At 45.1% G+C, this 12,500-nt stretch overlaps 1 protein-coding gene across 2 annotated transcripts in view; it reads right to left on the bottom strand.

Annotated features, from left to right (window-relative positions):
• The window catches only part of epha4l (eph receptor A4, like), a 59,186-nt gene that overhangs the window by 56 nt on the left and 46,630 nt on the right, over positions 1 to 12,500 (bottom strand). For both annotated transcript variants that reach the window (XM_084065529.1, XM_084065530.1), the window contains exons 12-18: positions 10,446 to 10,507; positions 8,807 to 9,016; positions 7,893 to 8,042; positions 7,311 to 7,507; positions 4,782 to 4,940; positions 2,466 to 3,669; positions 1 to 1,600 (exon numbers count right to left, since the gene is read on the bottom strand). The exon at positions 1 to 1,600 is cut by the window's left edge and continues 56 nt beyond it. In XM_084065529.1, the coding sequence (XP_083921655.1) occupies positions 3,555 to 3,669; positions 4,782 to 4,940; positions 7,311 to 7,507; positions 7,893 to 8,042; positions 8,807 to 9,016; positions 10,446 to 10,507 (893 nt within the window). In that variant the 3' untranslated portion in view covers positions 1 to 1,600; positions 2,466 to 3,554. The remainder of the gene's footprint in view (positions 1,601 to 2,465; positions 3,670 to 4,781; positions 4,941 to 7,310; positions 7,508 to 7,892; positions 8,043 to 8,806; positions 9,017 to 10,445; positions 10,508 to 12,500) is intronic.

Genomic DNA, 12,500 nt, shown 5'->3' with positions numbered 1-12,500 from the left:
GCTATCATTTTACAAACTAGATATAAAAGGCCATAAATAAATGACATAAGTTACATGTACCTAGAATTCCTCGACAAAAAAAAATACATAAACAAAAAACAGACAAAAACAAAAGATGAAAAAAAAAGCAAAGTTTGAGAGAATGTTAGATCTACATGGCTAGATCATATGGCATCGGAAGGCATACAATGAGCAACATTAACTGTTAGGTTTTTTTTTTCTTCATTATTTCATTGAACTAAAGGAAAAAAGTATTTTACAGTACATTCTGCTTTCCTTCTCTTTCCCAACATTTCTTGCATAATTCCACAACAGGTCCTTTTTTTCTACAGATAACAACCCTAAAACAATGCACCACCAAAAGAAAAAAAGCCGGGATTAAGGACGGAGGTGTTTTTTTGTATTGTGTGAAGCTTCACATAAGGAGTTCAAAAACATTCAGATAAGGATATTTAAAAAAGCAAAGAGAAGAGTACAGTCCATTGGTTGAAAGCAGTCCGCTGTGTGATGTTTACTGGAGGAAACAAAAAATATCATCCATGATCTTCTCCTTCTTAAAACTCACTTTTCCCAGCTCCTGATCTTCTGTAGTGTACATTGGTGTGTCCATTTGAAATGCCCCTGTACATCCCAATGCAGAAAGACGGTTCCACTCAATGTGCCTTTTATTTATTTTTTAGCTCAGAGAATCCATCGTCATTGACTGTCCCTCTGTCCATCAGTCTGTAAGGACAGGCGTGCTGTTGTCACACTGTCCGTGTGTCCTACCGCAACTCACTGCACGAGGCAAAGCAGGAAATGTGATGCGCTCCAGAAAGCTGTTTTAAATGATTGCTGTTGCCGAGTAGAGCTTGCACAAAGGAAGCAATACATCTCACATGGTTTCTGACGTCACAAAAGCAAGTTCTTTCTTTTTTTTCTTATCAAATGTCTCAAAAATAACACAAGTCCATAATCTCCATCTCCACAGTGGCATGAAAACAGACACAAATGTTGATAGTACTTTCAAGATACTGTCAGTCATACAGTACAGACTCTCACTCACTCACTCAGACACACACACACACACACACACACACACACACACACACACACACACACACACACACACACACACACACACACACACACACACACACACACACACACACACACACACACACACACACACACACACACACGTCGATCATACTCGACATACATTAACGGCCAAATCAAACGCTCATTACTGTACATGCAAACAAAAAATATAAAACGACACAAAATAAAACAAATTTCTCCAAAAAAATACAAGTACATTATCCACTGGAGCAGGGCCTCTAGATTATATTACATTCTTTTTAGTGTTTTTTTTTTTAGGTTGTTAATTCATTCATAGTGTTTGCAGTAAGTCACTGGATTGGCTGCAGAGTGCGAATGGCCAGTTTGTCAGGTTAACGTGGCGCGGTGGCAGACGCAGTGGTGGATTTCTCATCTCGAGGAGACTCCAAGGAGAGAGAGAGGGGAAAAACAGACCCCGTAGTGGAGGGTGGAGGAGGGAGGGGGTTCTGGTGGTCATGGGGAACGAGCGAGGGATCCTGTTTGTAATGGATGGCAGCAGCTGTGGGGAACGATAGAGAGAGAGAGAAGAAATGAGAGAAAAGAAGAAGAAAAAAAAATCAGGCCACACTCAGTCGCAATGGTTTTCGAACATAAACAATTTCTGCCTGACGTCCAATCCTAACCAAGAGTATCCTTCAACCTTAAAGGGAAAAATCTCCTCATCTGCTGCTAAATGCAAAACAGCGTCAGTGTGCATACATGACATCAGCATATCTGAATCCCCCACAAGCCCCCACCACCCCCTCCGAAAAATCCAAAAGCCCTTCTTTCCGTTCCAGGAAAGTCGTGGAGAACTATGCCACTCTCGTTTGGGCTGCGCGTTGGGCCTCACTACACGAGTCAGTAGCTGATTAATCCTTCTCATCAACATGCCAGCGGCGTCAAGGCCTGTGACTGATCACAGACCAGCGTCTATTGATCTGCTCTCTCTGCCTCAGGTGGCGCGACCCGCTTGTTAATTAACACACAGCTCTGGTGCCGAGAGCCCAGCGAGCTCCCAGTCAGCAGAGAGAGAGAGAGAGAGAGAGAGAGAGAGAGAGAGAGAGAGAGAGAGAGAGAGAGAGAGAGAGAGAGAGAGAGAGAGTAACAGAGCGAGTAGTGAGAGAGCTGTTCTAATTAGTAATAGAGCTTATAGACACTTGGCTGGTTCTAATCAATGTGAGGGTCCTACACTGCAAATATAAGAGGACATCTATATTGCATTTCTCACAATGGGCCCCAGTCTCAGAGAACCTGGAGGGTGTTAGAGCTGCTCTTCATATTCCTGTCGTACGCATTCATAATGTCCTGTACGTTCATTCTGCCACGCATACATTTTATGTCCATACACTCTACCTATGGAAACACTTTACGTGAATTCTTACCATGATGACAGCTTGAATAATAACCGGCAGGAATTGTCTTGCTTATCCGCATGCTGATGACGATGATGATGGTGATGATGATGATGCTTAGTTATTACTCCATCTTGCCTTGCCGCGTCGTTTCGTCCCAACCAATCCTTCCCTCTCACAGCCACTTTTAGGAAGCCAACTCACAGTAGCCAAGTGGCCCAAAAGGCTGTCCATTCAGAAGCGGTGAGGAACGGTCGGACCCATGCGGGGGGGGGGGGGGGGGGGGTGCGGGTGGATGAATCTAAATCCAGCATGTTGGGGGTGGGTGCGGGGGGGCGGGGGGTCTATGGGATGGGAATGCACCTACAGAAAATCAAAGACATTCTTGGCAACGTCCTGAGGGCAACAATATACACAGGACCAAACAAGTACATAACAGAACAAAAAAAGCAGGGCCTCCTCGAGGTAAGTCCATTCCTACGCAGACCCCCCTCCTGCAACCCCCCCCGACCTCTGTTTATGTGGGGGTCCTTGGATCCTCCATTTTGTCCGTCAGATATCAGACAGGTCCAGTAGAGAGAGAAGACGTCCCACACAAAACAATTCATGTACAATAAAACAGAGTCACAGGAAATAAAAAAAAGTCTACTCCGCGGATTTATTCCAGAAAACAAATGTTCCAGAAACGACACTCTGCCCAGGGAGGGAAGAGAGGTACTGCCCCCCTCCTTCGCAATTCTTCCTTCCAGACCGGTCGAAGGCACTCCAGATTGGCCTCTCGGAAGCACTATTCTGTCCGTCCGTACGTCCGTCCAACAACTTCGGAACACCGCGGACAGAATTATCCCATTCTCCACAAAAAAAGGGCAAGGTGAAGGTCTGATAAAAAAGTGCCATTTTCCCCCACTTTTTTCTTCTTCTTTTTTCTTTTAGATCCAATTTAAAGTGCATGGATGAGGTAAACTATTTCATCATAGTTTATTTGTCTCTTGTTCTTTTTTTCATTTGTTTTTTTTTATATTTAATCTTTTGTGTTGTTTTTTTCCGTAAGAAAGGAAGCTGTTTGTTTTTTGTTTTTTAATAATAATAATATCTTTTATAGTTAGAGCTAGATCTCTCTCAGACGGGAACCATTCTGCCTTGCATTTGTTGCATCTGGGACAGCATTCCCTGGACGTTGGTCAGGATCTTGCTCTGGTGTGCGGCCGAGGAGATGCCGATGCGCGCCATGTCCCTGAAAAAGGTACAGCAGAGAGAGGGAGGGGGAGAGCCATTAGGACCAGGGTCAACAATAACAAAACGGATGCAGCTGAACGCCGGCAACCTTGTTCCACATCATGATGGCTTTCACAGCCTGCGTGGACGCCGGCCCAACTGCTTCACTGCTCAAGCAGCAACAACACATCAATCCTATGGCCTCATTTATATTTCGGTGCACAGTATAGCTTGAAAGTAAGTTATTTTCTGTTATTCAAAGCAGCACTATGTAACTTTCCTCTTTCTACCCGTTTGCTGAGGGGATAGAATACAACCACCCCAATTCTATAAGTTATATTGTATTAATATATATAATTTTATATTGTAAAAAAAAGAAAAAGTGACACAGTGAGGCTTTAAGTTATTCACTGTTGTGCGATGAATTATGAATTATACTTAAGCCAGTAGCCATACCGTATATTAGATAGAAACATGACAACAGTATGGCAAACTGACTGACATGGTTAAGTTATGAGGGGCATGAGAGCTACACAAACACGATTTTATTTATTAATACATATAAAAATTGTGTGTGTATATACAGTATACACTGTATATATACGTAATATGTATACAGGGGCGTGCTGGGACCAAAATTCAGCTCTGGGATTTTCCGAAATGTTTCAATAAAAAAAAAAAAACATGCTGCAGTTGTCTTGGGTGGCCCCCCGGCCGTCTGGCGGCCCGTAAATGGCGCGGCCGTTCTGGAATTTTCCCGAATTTCCCAGTGGCCAGCACGTCCCTGTATGTATATACTGTGTGTATATATATATATATGCGCAGTATACTGTATGTATATATATATATATATATATATATATATATATATATATATATATATATATATATATATATATATATATATATATATATATATACACACAGTATACCGAATATATACATACATATACACACACAAGAGTGGGGAGTAAAATATACTGTATTTATTTATGAAAAGTCATCACGTTTCCTACTCTTGCTCTCCACATTTCCTTCTCCCTCCGTCCATCTTACACAGTGATTATTTTACTCTTTCCCCCTATATCATGCCCCCCCACCCCCCCCCCCCACCCCGGCCCTCAGACTCACTCCTGTGTCATCTGCACCACAGCCTCGGGGGTGGTGTATCCTCCAGCGGTGAAGTTGTCACTGTATCTCTCCATGCCGATGGCCTGCAGCCAGTCCTCCACAGAGCCCACGGCTGAGGAGGCCTCCGGGCTCACCGGCTCCAGTAGGGTGGTGTTGGGCCTGGGCGGGACAAGGCCAGGGACAGAGAGGTGGAGGTGATGACGATGGGATGGAGGATAGAGAGGAGAGGAAGAGAGACGAATGAAAGGCAAGGAGAAGACAGTTATGACACATGAAATATACAGACAGTTTTCTATTTTTTTAAAGATGTATTATTCAATATATACATACATTTAATAATATACAAAATACATAAATGTGGTAGATTATCAATCATAGGCAGTTTGAGGGTCTTTGGCATAGCATAAGCGATCCTGACCCATGTACGAATACTACCCAACATACACCTAATTAAAACAGGGCCTGAGGTGGTAAGGGGGGGGGGACAACATGCCCTCCGGCCTTCTGGGAACTGGAGTGTTACTGCTCTGATCCATCACAGTACCAGGGGGCCATGACACAAAGAATTACCACTATGCCATAAAATGGTCCATTTCTCGCCATAGCTTTACCATCTCTCTCTCTCTCTCTCTCTCCATCCATCTTTAATATCTGTTTCACTGTGAGCTCCCCCATGATGGGATCAGCAGGTTTGTCAAACTCAGCCCTCCCTCGTGTCCCCTCCGTATTTGTCCTACTGGAATCCGTGCCAAGTCAAACAGCAGTTCCTTCCCTCAGTGTCACCGACACAGTTCGTTTGGTCTTATTTGAAGAGAAAACAGGATCCGCACAGCACACACTCCAGTGAACTCCACCGCGCGCCACAGCAGCACGCTCGCTCTTGTTCAGATAGCCGTTGGTACACACTGTGCCTCATGCGGACTGAATTACCCTGTTTTTCCTTCGTTTTCCTTTTTCCACTCTCCTCCTTTGTGCCTAGAGCTGGGACGGCATTGGCAGCCATTAAACATTTACACGGGGCCGGCTAGTCTGAGGTGAGGCACTGGCCATCTCGTCCCGCTCCACTAAGTCTCGCTTGATCTCTCTCCCTTTCTCTCTGAATCCCTCTATTTGCAGTTTTATTTCCATCTCTCTCTCTCTCTCTGCTTTCTCTGACTCACTCTCGTTCTGCCTCCATAATTTAAGATATCTACAAATTGGTTTTGAGCACTAGTACGTACGTACTTTTGACGTGTGCTGGATGACATGGTGAAAGTTTCTAGTGGTGAGCTGTGGAGAACTGGATGGCAAACTATAATGAGTGATCCTCACTCGGTGTATGGAACAGTGCTGTGCAGTGACCCCTTTCCACACACACACACACACACGCATACACACACACACACACACACACACACACACACACACATTCATATACTATACTTGTGGGGACATCAGAATAATGGGAGGGGGGGAACAAAATTATTTTAACCAGCCATTTTAACCCCAACGCTAAAGCCAGAGTAAAATATAGTAATATTTTCGGTGTGTGACACCGGCACACAACCAAGTATAAATCAGTCTTACGACTAAATATAACCACAAGCCTTAAAGCGAACCTCTAAATGCCTAACCTAACCCCTAACCTGAATCTTCTAGTGAGGGACATTTGTACCCTCACAAGTATAGTAAAACAAGTACACATATACGCACGCAGTCACGCACACATACAACTTATTAAGTCCCCTTATCCTCACATACCTGTAAAAGCAGCATTTATAGGATTCAGTCCAGCTAATTACTCCACACGGACCCTCTCGCTCTCTGTATCCCATTAGGTGAACGTATGTGCCCGTGTGCGAGTGTGTGTGTGTGTGTGTGTGTGTGTGTGTGTGTGCGCACGCTTGCACGCTTGTTAAACTAAAACAGACTCCCGCTGGCCTGCGTCGAGTCTGTAAATACACACACACACAGGTCGTCCTTTTAACGCGTCTAGCTGCTGGGAAGTAATGGTGTCGGAGCCGCAAGGTCGTGTTTGTTTTCAACCCTGCGTTGCGTCGTAATTTCTCCACTCTGTTAGAGCGTGTGCATTCCTCAGCGTACGATGCCATTAAGGCCGCTCACCGCAGGACCCCATTATGGCGGGTGTTTGTGTTACAATAAACTGTACACCGCAAGAGGGTAACACTTAATGGGGAGTGTAAATACCGATGAGAGTAGGTATTTGGGCGTGCACGCACACATGTGCATCTGGGTGAATGTATGTGTGCACATGTGTGCCTACCTATTTGCGTATGACGTGAGCTGGGGTGGTTGTCTGCATGTGCACACACGAGTGCATCCATATGCACGAATGCTTTCTTCAAATTAACCCAAGTCCTCTCATTTTTCACACAACTGATTGGCTAGCCTCGAGTATTGTTTTCTGTCCTTCACACGCACACACACACACACACACACACACACACACACACACACACACACACACACACACACACACACACACACACACACACACACACACACACACACATTGGCATCCTCCTTTACCTAACGGCGGTCTCTCCTCCGGTCCTCTTCAGGCTGTTGGGGTTGCGGATCAGCTTGTCCAGCATGTTGACGATCTGTCCGAACTTGGGCCGGTCGGCCCGCTCCCTCTGCCAGCAGTCCAGCATCAGCTGGTGCAGCGCCACGGGGCAGTCCATGGGCGGGGGAAGCCTGTAGCCCTCGTCGATGGCCTTGATAACCTAGAAAGAGAGAGGGGGGGGGGGGGGGGGGGGCATTTTACTAACCAATTAAACCCTCTAGTCCGTAACTGTACTTTGAGGTTTTTTTTCCATCTACTCCAGGGGTTCTCAAACGTTTTTATACCACGACCCAATATTATGAGTTTTTTTTTTCTTTTCCTGTTTCTTGATAAAGAAATCGTTTTTTTGGTTGCCAATGCGCGACCCCAACGGCACCTTCGCGTGACCCCACTTGTTCTCAAACCCATAGTTTGAGAACCGCTAATCTACTCTCACAAATCACACCAAATCATGCAAGAGCTGTCTTTAGAAATGGAAACAACAGTCAAACTGACTGGAAGGGGATGATTAAGAAGTGTGCTAGTTTGTGAGCGATAAGACTTACATCCTGGTTACTCATGTCCCAATATGGCCGCTCGCCGTATGACATCACTTCCCACATGACGATGCCATAACTCCACACGTCGCTGGCTGAGGTGAACTTCCTGTAGGCGATGGCTTCTGGCGCCGTCCAGCGAATGGGGATCTTCCCTCCCTGGAGGACACGGAGACAGTGAATTAATGGAAGTGGACCAAATTTGCGAATACAGGCGCATAGAGGCACGCACGCACGCACGCACGCACGCACACAGACACAGACACACGCACACGCACACGCACACGCACACGCACACGCACACACACACACACACACACACACACACACAAAATCCTCAATTGATTTTAATCGATAGAGGTTGTGCACTCTCAGAGTTAACAGAGTTAAATTAACACCGAGCATTTTACTGTGTAGCGTTCTGAGCCCAATAACACCATTTCATCACACTCAGTGGTGGAAAAAGTACTCAAATGTTTTACTTAAGTAAAAGTACCAATACTGCAATGTAGAAGTACTCTGTTACAAGTAAAAGTCCAGAATTAAAAATGTACTTGAGTAAAAGTAAGTATTGGCATCAAAATATACTTAAAGTACCAAAAGTAAAAATACTAAAATATTTGAAAATAGCAGATCTACAAGCTCACAACGTGTCGCGATGCGACGCGTTCTAGTGGAGGCGACGCGTTGTAATTGTAGTGGAGTAAAAAGTACAATATTTGCCTCTGAGATGTAGTGGAGTAGAAGTAAAAGTATTGTAAATTGTAAATACTCAAGTAAAGTACCAATATCTCAAAAATTGTACTTAAGTACAGAACTTCAGGTCATGTACTTAGTTACTTTCCACCACTGATCACATCACACTGTACCACCAAACATGTATTAAACGATCACATAATAATCTACCTATCTGACACACTTACTCTAGTAGTGTAGGCGGCTTCCGGGTCGTCCTCCAGGACGCGGGACATGCCGAAGTCAGACACCTTACACACCAGGTTGCTGTTGACGAGGATATTTCGGGCTGCCAGGTCTCTGTGGACATAGCTCATGTCTGACAGGTACTTCATACCCGAGGCGATGCCACGCAGGATGCCAACCAGCTGGATCACCGTGAAGCGGCCGTCATTCTTCTGTAGAGAGTAAACAACAGTTTAGTTAACCCATTGAGACCTGAAGCCGATTCCACACGTCTCCTAAATCTCAACAGTTTTCTGAAAAACGCATGTTTCTGTATCAGTGGTGCTCAATCTTTTTCATGTCAAGGACCCCCAAAATTATATGTATTTGGCCGCGGACCCCCATCAAAATATGTTGTTCCAGGGACCCCCCAGAAGCAAAGATTTGAGTTAAAAATGTTCGCTTTGAAAATATATATATTCAAAAGATTTGCACACATTTTCACGATTTTTCAAAAATAGCAGATCTACAAGCTCGTAGCGCGGCACTCGGTGCCGCGCTATGAGCTTGTATATCTGCTATTTTTGAATAGCCCAAAGTGTAAAATAATGCTTTTTAGCTCAAATCTAAAAATGACACAGTTCCAGGTCTTAATGGGTTAAACAAATGTTTATCCTCTTAAATCTGTTGGAGTGCGTGTGTCTGTAATTAGTTTAGATCTTGTGTTAAATATAGCAGCTTTGGCTAAATCTGCATTGTAAAAATCATCCATATGAATGTCTTTTAAGGATGAGAGTAAGAACAACTGTGGAGATCAGCTATTTGCCAATTGTGTAACTGTTGACAGATTGGCATCAACTTGTTCGTTTTAGGAAATAATAATGTAATGCTTTTAACCCATTAAGACCTGAGGCCGATTCTAAAAATGTTTTCTAAATCTAAATAAAAAATATATAAAAAATAAAATATATAAAAATATGTTGTTCCAGGGACTCCCAGAAGGAAAGATTTGATTTACAAATGTTCTCTTTAAAATATATATATATTCAAAGATTTGCAGCAATTGTCAAGATTTTTCAAATATATCAGGTCTACAAGCTAGCTTGTAGATCTGCTATTTTTGAATAGCCCAATAAATCTTAAAATGACACAGATGCGTTCCCGGTCTTAATGGGTTAACACACTGTTCACATTCATGTTTAACTCCTTACTTACTTACTGTAACTACTCAACTATACAAGCTACACTAGCTTAAGCAGCACCTTCACAGCATCAAGCATGTACCTAAATCACTGTGGTCCGAACAAATACCAAACAAAACAAAAGATGAAACACTACGTTTATCACCAAAATCCCTTTCTGGAACTCAGGTGGAAGAATGCGTGTGAACGGCCTGATGTTTGTGTGCCGACAGGAAACCAAGGGAATCGCTAGCAAAAGAAATGCTGTAATCCTCATTGTGTTGCTGGGTGATTTCTTAGGGATAACATGTCTCTGATCAGATGGGATCAACACTCTACACCTCCGCACACACACACACACACACACACACACACACACACACACACACACACACACACACACACACACACACACACACACACACACACACACACACACAAACACAAACAAACAAAAACACACAGGAAACGCATGACTGACCCTCAGGAATGCATCCAGTGAGCCATTCTCCATGTACTCTGTGATAATCATCACTGGCTTACCTGAAAATAGAGAGATAGAGAGAGAGAGAGAGAGAGAGGGAGGGAGGGTGAGGAAACGAGAGAGAAGGGAGAGAATGAAGGCAGATGATTATCATTTTGGTCGGGCAGAAACCTCTCATCTCCAGATTACTACTTGTGTTTTTTTTCACAAATTAATGCTACATTGTCCCACAAAGGTAGCTGATCTACAAGCTCAAATCGCGTCACGTTTTGAGCTTGTAGATCTGCTGTTTTTGAATTTGAATCCTGAAAAGTAACAGTTTTGGACATACGAGGTTTCCGCCTGACAGCAAGATTATGGAGGTAAATGATGCACATCACAGCTCAGCGCTGCAGGAGGGCCCCATGGGAATATTTGTGTGTGTGTGTGTGTGTGTGTGTGTGTGTGTGTGTGTGTGGGGCCATCCATCTTTGTCCCGGGGTGATTTAATTAGCTCAGTATAACGGCTGCCCTCGTGTCCTACACTCTCTCTACTGACACACACATGCATCACTGCTGAAACAATACACCACTTCACGTCTCTCTCTCACACGCTCACTCACTCACACACACACCATATTTTATGCATGCAAATATGTATTATGAGTAACTTGTAAAAATGTTGTACCACACAGGCACATGGGAATGGGAATGCGTTCGAACACACACACACACACACACACGCACGCACACGCACACGCACACGCGCACACACACACACACACACACACACAAACTGCCTGTTTGTGTCACTCACTACCCCTTTGCCCTCTTTCTCCTCTGCCAACTTTTTTTGCGCATCTGTCACTCCCCCCCCCCCCCCTTCACCACCACCACCTTCACATCTCTCTCTCTCTCTCACCATCCCTGCCACTCCTCTCTAGCCCTTTTCACCCCATCTCTCTGTCTCTCTCTCATTCCCTCTTGGGGGAGAGTCTGTGTCTTTATCTGTGGCACAGAGGGAGAGGGGGGGTGGGTCATTCCCTGGTGAGTCTCTGTCTATCTTTGTCTGTCTCCTAGGCCGGGGGGAGTTTGGGGGGACAGAGAGAGAGAAAGAGAGAGAGAGAGAGAGACAGAGAGAGTAAGAGAAAGGGAAAGCGGGTGGTTTGTTTTTGTCCCCAAGTGCTAGCAAGATGGCGCCTAACCAGCCATGACAACAACACATGCTGAAGAAGACCCTCCTGGAGGTTGTTTGTTGTCCCGTGGCGTTGGAAGTTACGTGATTATGGGTCGATTTTAAAAGATTATGTCGCTGTAGAGAAGTGCTGAATGGACGGTCCTTTTATTTATTTATCTTCAGCTTCTTTTTTCAACCGTACACTGACACCGTCTTGACAGCAGTGTGTGAGGCGCTCCAGTGCGCCGTCGCAGCAGAGCTGAAGTGGAGTTTAGACACGGAGGTCTCGGAGGTGAAGTTCTCCAACTCCACAGCGGGACCGCTCCCTGTGCCAGGAGGCCGTCAGTTAGTGTCGTACCCGCCGCGTGACTGGCAGACCATTAACGACAGGGCAACTCCCGACGCCCAAAAGAGGAAGTGGACTTAAACTTGGGGGAGAGGGAGAGCTTTTTTTGTCAGCCATCTTTGTTCCTCTTTGTTCTGCGCCTTGGCCCCGCGGCCACGGATGATTGACAGCTCCCCAATCAAGTCTGAGGAGCGTCTGACCTGCGACCCGCAACTCTCCCCTTCCCAGCCCCGCCCTCTTCCTCCCAGCCCATTTGCATGCTAATTCCTTGTTTACTGAATACGCCCCACCGTCTCTGGCAATGAACTCTGGGCAAGAGCCCCCGCAAGCGGGACGATTATCACCTGCCAACAAAACAGTGGCTGGGGGAGAGAGCAACAGGGGGACGGGATTGGGGGGAATATTGGGGGAATGCTGGTCTTACGTAGGAGGACCCTCGGGCATTTGCAGCGAACACACAAAGGCCTGGCTGAGCCCTCACGCTATAGAAGCGGATCTTTTCAACACTAGCAAGTGCTTACCTTATGTAAATGAACCGTTAAAATATGTC

Source organism: Gymnoscopelus microlampas (genome assembly GCF_963454915.1).
Source record: "Gymnoscopelus microlampas genome assembly, chromosome: 8".
NCBI classification, from domain to species: domain Eukaryota; kingdom Metazoa; phylum Chordata; class Actinopteri; order Myctophiformes; family Myctophidae; genus Gymnoscopelus; species Gymnoscopelus microlampas.
The sequence above is the reverse complement of the archived record's forward strand: the minus strand, read 5'-3'. Positions and strand labels throughout refer to the sequence as shown.